Source organism: Onychomys torridus, chromosome 4, assembly GCF_903995425.1.
Source record: "Onychomys torridus chromosome 4, mOncTor1.1, whole genome shotgun sequence".
NCBI classification, from domain to species: domain Eukaryota; kingdom Metazoa; phylum Chordata; class Mammalia; order Rodentia; family Cricetidae; genus Onychomys; species Onychomys torridus.
This window is the reverse complement of record NC_050446.1, coordinates 142726334-142733113: the sequence shown is the minus strand read 5'-3', so window position 1 is coordinate 142733113 and position 6780 is coordinate 142726334. Positions and strand designations below refer to the sequence as shown.

General features: G+C 55.6%; 1 protein-coding gene across 1 annotated transcript; it reads left to right on the top strand.

Annotated features, from left to right (window-relative positions):
• The first annotated feature begins 286 nt into the window (after positions 1-286).
• Positions 287-5961, top strand: Tcf15 (transcription factor 15). The gene is made up of 2 exons (XM_036185379.1): positions 287-889; positions 5570-5961. Exons 1-2 carry the CDS (start codon positions 377-379, stop codon positions 5642-5644), a joined length of 588 nt encoding a protein of 195 aa, XP_036041272.1. The 5' UTR covers positions 287-376; the 3' UTR covers positions 5645-5961.
• The last annotated feature ends 819 nt before the right edge of the window (positions 5962-6780 follow it).

Below are 6780 nucleotides of genomic sequence, written 5' to 3'. Positions count from 1 at the left end.
GATTCGACTTTTAAGCGCGGGGATATTCTCACAATGGGAAAGAGGAAACAGGCCACACTAATAAGGACCTGACAGAGGTCTCCCAGAAATCCGTATCTGAGCGCCTGACCTTCTCCAGCCCGGAGCCTTCGGGGAGGGCCAAGAGCTCGGGGCTGCTTTCAACTTGGGGGGGGGGGGGGGCGCGCAGAAGCAAGCGTATCGTCATTGGCCGGGGCGGGACGGGGGCGTCCCATTGGCCCCGCCGGGACCGCCTCGGGATTGGCTCCTCCCCCGGCTATAAGGCAGCGGCCGGCCGGTGCGTGGGAGCGCGCGGGAGCGCACTGCGTGGGCGGCGGCTCGGGGAACCAGGCGAGCGGAGGCCGGCGGCCGGGCGCCCATGGCGTTCGCGCTGCTGCGCCCGGTCGGCGCGCACGTGCTGTACCCGGACGTGCGGCTGCTGAGCGAGGACGAGGAGAACCGCAGCGAGAGCGACGCGTCGGACCAGTCGTTCGGGTGCTGCGAAGGGCTGGAGGCGGCACGGCGCGGCCCGGGTCCCGGGGGCGGGCGGCGGGCAAGCGGCGGCGCGGGCCCGGTGGTGGTGGTGCGGCAGCGACAAGCGGCCAACGCGCGCGAGCGGGACCGCACGCAGAGCGTGAACACGGCCTTCACCGCCCTGCGTACGCTCATTCCCACTGAGCCGGTGGACCGAAAGCTGTCCAAGATCGAGACGCTGCGTCTGGCGTCCAGCTACATCGCGCACCTGGCCAACGTGCTGCTGCTGGGCGACGCGGCCGACGACGGGCAGCCGTGTTTCCGCGCGGCGGGCGGTGGCAAGAGCGCGGTCCCCGCCGCCGACGGCCGTCAGCCGCGCTCCATCTGCACCTTCTGTCTCAGCAACCAGCGCAAAGGGGTGAGTGCACCGCACGCCTGCTGCAGCCGGGCCATCAGGGTTGGGGGCGGGGGCGGACCTCCCGGGAGCCAGGGACCCCCTTTGGAAGCGACCTCGGAGCAGCGGCGGGGGCCATGTCTCATGTCCTAGGATTAAAGTGGAGCAGAGCCTCTTGCTTAACCCTCAAACAGAAAGCTTAGAGGGGAGCCCAGTAAGTTCTGGTCTGGCTTAATTGTACCCTGAGAGGTGCCTTGCACTCTGGGACCTTCCTCTTCGCCTGATGCTCGTCCTCTGGGGCAGGTAGCCGGTTGTCCCCTCAGTTATCCCTGAGGCACTTCAGATAAAAGCACCGCACACATTTACAGGAAGCAATTTCTGGTCTTACTAGGTAGCAGGCATCAATCTGAGCTAACATCGTCCCTAATAAATTGTTCCAGGTCCTAAGACCTGACCCAACAGCAGGACACTGAGAAGAAAATGGGGACAGGAACGGGTCCTTGAAGAGTGCCGGCCTCAGAAGGATGTAGGGTTAGGAGGGGACACTGATGTCTGCTTCCGTCTAAGTTAAGAGGCTGGCAGGGCACTGGAGAGCAGTAGAAGTCTCTGGGACTTCTTAGCTGATATTGCCCAGGCCTGCTTGGCCCCCAGGCTCTCACGCTTTCCAGCCTGAGCTTGTCTTACAGCGAGGAAGCTTGCCTTGTGTGACTTGAGCTAGGTCAGCAGCTACTGTTTACAACTGGAGAAACTGAGGCTCAGAGAATCCTGCCTTGCTTTCCATGGCCAGTGAGAGAAAGATCATGGGGATTATAGTCAGTCCCCTTCAACTTAGCACACTGGTTCTCATAGCTCTGGGAAGGCCTCAGCGGCCTAGCCTCAGACCAGCCCTCCGGCTCAAATTCCCACTGTCTTCCCAGCCCTCAGATGCCTCAGTTTCTCTGAATCTTCTTAACCACTGACTGGTACCCTTTTGAGGGTCCCTGTCAGTGCCCCAGGCGGAAGAAAGAAGTCAGAGCTGGGCCTTGAGGTGTGCATCTGGGATGGAAAGGCTAGCTGGGCCCACCACAGTACTCCTTTACACACATTCATCCGGGTCAGCTTCCCTTAACCACCCAGCAGCTGACTTTTGTTGGCTCTGAGAATAAGCAGATGTGGTGCCTTCCTTCCAGTCAGGTTCTCTCAGTAGAGCATCAGGGGCAGGACAAGAGGGTGAAGACAAGGATGTAATGGGACTTTGAGGGCCCAGGAGAAGCCCAGCCCCAGAGTGAGGCTGAAGAGCTGTGCTAAATCTCTAAAAGATGTGTGGAAACAGGCAGGCACGGAAAAAGGATGGGAAAAGGCGTTTCAGAGCATGCATGGAGTTTGCAGCCACGGTCTAGACAGTGGTTCTCAACCTTCCTAACGTTGCGGTCCTTTAATACAGTTCCTCACATGGTGGTGACCCTCAACCATAAAATTATTTCATTGCTACTTCATACCTGTAATTCTGCGACTTATGAATTGCAATGTAAATATCTGCTGTGCGGGGTATCTGATATGCGACCCCCTGTGAAAGGGGTCGCGACCGACGGGTAGAGAACCTCTGCTCTCGAGAAAGAAGTGGGAAGATGTTAAAGGCAGGGGTAGACCTAGACCACCACAGTGACAGGAGTCTCTAGGTACACGTCTGTGCTCAACACTCTTCATCTAGGTCCCTTAAAGGGCAGAAAAGGAGTCTGTGGTCACCCCCACCTGCTTGGACAAGGCTGCCCAGTAGTGTTAGATCAGGATTGGCACTCTGGTCTGGCCAACTAGAAAGTCAGAAGGGTGACATCAGGAAGGCCCTGTGCCTGCAGGCTGCAGAGAAGGCAACATGTGGGCCCACCGCCACAGCAGTCAGAATGGGGACTCCTTTGTAGCACAGAGGACTGTCCCGTGAGGTTCCCAGTGGCTGGCCTAAGCCTGACTGCTGCCTTGGGATCTGTCTGTGGGATCAAGAACCCAACCAAATTTGGTTGTAGAAGCCTTGCTCAGTCACACAGGCTCCTCTGGGAATAAGCCAGAGGGGTGATCCTCACCAGCTGTAGCCCCTTTAGGACTTGTCTGGAAGATACTAGGTGTTTGGGGGAGCACCGGTACACTTTGAGCTCTGAGGTCAAGAAGCTCCAAGATCCCAGACCCCATTCCTTCCCCACTGATCCTAGATGGTCAGGTTGGGGTCACCATGGACACGGTCCCCTACAGCTCCTTCCTGCTCCGGGAGGAGCTAAGGTTACCTCTGAGTACTGAGTGGAAAGCGGGTTCCTGTCTCTGCCTTGTTTTCTGTTCTGTCGCCTGGGAGTAGAGCTGGACAGGACCCTTGTGTGAAGCTCTTCCCTGTTGTTGAGGGTTGACAAGGGACCAGGAGTTGCCATTGGAAGATGCTGGTAATCATATTCTGAACTGACCACTTACTGTGTTTTTCAAACTGACCTGAGCTCTTCCTGGTGAGTGTGGTGGCTCCACACTGTAACCCTAGCTACCCAGAAAGCTGAGGCAGAAGATCCTGGGTGTAAGGCCTGCAGGGTGCTTAGTGAGATCTTATCTTGAAAAGTAAAAACAAGACTGGACCTACAGCTCTGCAGTAGAACTCTTGTCTGCCACAAATGAGCCCTTGGATTCCGTGCCCAGTACCACACGCACAAAAAGAGCTTTACCTGTTAGTGTGCGTCCCCTGTGTTAGCTTGTTTATGCTGTAAAGTAATACCATGCCACAGGGGAGGAAACTGAGGCTCCATCCAGCAGGGAGTCCATGTTAGAACAGGAGTGTTTCCCTCTGGACCTGATTAAACCTCTTCTTGGGGTTCTTGGCAGTGGACACAGCTGTGTTCACATTCCACGGCACCTGGACGGTGTCCATTCTGCAGATGAAGAAACTGAGGTCCAGGGAGGTGAGCTGTCCCAGCATTCCCACGGAACCAAGTTCTCTGAGTGACCTCCAGACTTAGGGTGGGAGGTGGTGCTCCTTGTCTCGGCGGACCTAAGAGTGGGGGGCGGGGTTCTTTCCCCAGCCTCCCTCTCCTTGCCCCATCCACCCTTCTCAGCTTCTCCTGCCAGAGTCTGTCTGAGAAGCCCAAGCCCCAGGCTCTGCTGGGACCATGGCCTCAACCCTCAAAATAGCCCTGCCTGTGAATGAACATGCTGTCCCTGGGCCCAGAGAGCCTCCAGGGAGGCTGGGCTCACATCTGGATGGATCTGCCCCAACCTGGGCTGGGGCAGAGGCAGGAGGCAGCAGAGGCAGAGCTTCCAGATGGTCCACTGGGTCTCTAGATGAACTGAGGTCACCACTGGCTCAGCCACTCCCAGCCGGCTGAGCACTTACTGTGCTAGTCCGTTCTATATGGGGCCTAGAAGTGGGGTAGCTTGCCAGGCCGTGGGCTTCTCCCTAGCTCTTCCTAAGCAGCTGGTGTCTCAGGGCCAGTTACTCAACACTGGAACCCTCCTCACAAGAGAAGGAGTGCTGGCCGAGCGTGGTGGCACAGACTTGTGACCCCCACACTCAGACGAAGGCTGAAGCAGGAGGATACGGAGTTCAAGGTCACCTAGGCTACATAACCATAGACTGTCAGAAAACAAGAAGACAGTGCAGGGCTGTGAGCTCTCTTGCTCTCAGTGAGGGTCTAACCTACATCCAGTCTGAGCGTTTTGGTGAGAGGGGCAAGGCTGAAGGACTGGTGGCTTCAGGGACTGCCACCTTTGGCTTGAAGCAGCACTGACTGGCACCTGCAGGGCTCCAGCCCCAGGCTGGATGAATGCCTTTCCCTGACGTTTCCTGGACTCCAGGCCTGACAGGGAAGCAGAGGTAAACCGTGGTTTACTCCAGGGCAATGTCCCAAATAACAACAAGTGGGAAGCAGTTTCATTCATAGAGAGATCTTCCTGGAAGACCAGTGCCATGGGTATGCTCCCTGCACAGGGGAGACCCTGGGTGAAGGCAAGGAGGCCAAACACACACACACACACACACACACACACACACACACACACTCACACCTATTTTACAGTCAGGCAGCACCTGGAACTGCCAGGGGGCTTTCCTTGTCCCTTAATGTAAAATATGCTTTACAGTGTGTGAAAATTGCATGACCTTGGAGTGTAGCTCAGTGGTAGAGAACATACTTAGCATGTGCAAGATCCTGAGTTCAATCCCCAGCACCTCGTGCCCAAAACGTATAGGTGTGTGTATTATATATATGTATTCAGCCTGGGGGTTTTGGTTCTGTTTTTGTTTTTTGAAACAGGGTCTCCTTATATAGCTCTGTCTGGTTTGGAATTCACTATGTAGACCAGGCTGGCCTCAAACTCATGGGCAAGCCTCCATGCCTCTGGGATTCCAGGCATGGGCCAGTGCACCCAGCGTGTATTAGATTTCTGAAGGCAAAAGGTCTTCAGGTGGGAAAGGAATGGATAATGTAAACTGTTGGTAAAGGAAGGGTGCCCCGGACATCCCCTCTGGGGACGGCACCCTTTAGCAATGGCTCACACACATACTTCCCCCTCCATAAGTGGCATTTGCTCCCCTCTGCCACTGCCATTGTCCCTCAACACTGTCACCCCATGATGCTCCCCATCAGCCCAGAGTCTCTCTGCAGAGAGACTTAAAGTGTGGCTGAACTTTACCAAGCCTCTGTTGCTGGGCACATAGTTGGTTCCCAACTCATCCCGACACCTCTTTCTCTCCTGCAGGGTAGCCGTCGTGACCTGGGGGGAAGCTGCTTGAAAGTGAGGGGTGTAGCCCCCCTCCGAGGGCCTCGGCGATGAGCCTCGGTCCCTGCAGTGTTTGCGTCAAGAAGGACTCCAGAGAAAGAGGCCAGGAGCCAGCCCCTCACTGGACAGGGGAGAAGATTCCAGAAGCCCAAACCACTCCTGCTTTGTGTAGGGACCATAGGACAACGGCCTGGACACAGGGCTCATCCTGGAGAGCCGTGAGGACCATCTAGCCAGCCAGGCCTAGCTGGCCGGGGACAAGGCAGAAAGTTCAGAAAACCAAAGACTATTTTTGAAAGTGTGCTTGTGTCTGCGTGAATGTGATATGTGAGAGATTTGGTGGGTTAAAATAAAGGTATTTTTAAATAAAATAGTGTGTACCCTGGCTAAGGGGAGAGATGTGGGCAATGGGACTTGGAGACAGACCCCTCTCTAGGATTTAAGATCGGCACAGCTGTGGCAAAGGATTCTTTCTCACCCTGTATGGGAAGTTATAGGCAGGTTCTCACGGCCTTCCCTTGGTTTGGTGTTATAAACACCATTGGACAGTGACCAAAGAAATCCACATTCTATTTATTTTTGAGTAAGGAATGGAACCATGCTTCAAATTCAAAAGCTACTAGAGGGCGTGGTGGTGGAGAGTCTGCCTCCGCCGGTCTACCTTCAGGCTCCCTGACACTGTGGAGTCAGTTTGGAAATGGCCCCATTCCTCTGCTAGCTGCCTATGTGAGTGTGACACACATCGCCACCCAGCCTGCATGGTTTGCCTCAGATGCTGAAGGCAGAATCTTACCTGGCGTTAGCTTAGTTTTGGGAGCCCGGTATATGACAGGTGACACCCTGAAGTCTGTCTGCTTTTGAAACCCAACGCGGGGGCCATTGAGATGGCTCACCCGTAAAAGCACTTGCCACCAAGCTTGACAACCCTTGAAACCCACGCAGTGGAAGGAAAGAACAGACTCCCACAGGCTGTCCTCTGACCTCCACGTGTGCCTCACACACACAAAATGTAACAAAATGGAGGGGCAGAGCAATCCTTCCCCTGTCCGGGTGGTGGCCAGTAGCACTGGGAGACAGTGCTCATGTTTCCTCGGTGTAGATTCATCTGAGAATAGGGTACAGACAGCCTGGCTCCTAGAGCCTAGGGAAGCCAGAAGATCTGGGCTATGAGGCCAGGATCAGAGAAGCGA

Coding starts and splice junctions, on each gene's coding strand:
- Tcf15 (XM_036185379.1), top strand. CDS start 377: ATGGCGTTCGCGCTGCTGCGCCCGGTCGGCGCGCACGTGCTGTACCCG. Junction 890..5,569: donor TCAGCAACCAGCGCAAAGGG/GTGAGTGCACCG, acceptor TCTCTCCTGCAG/GGTAGCCGTCGTGACCTGGG.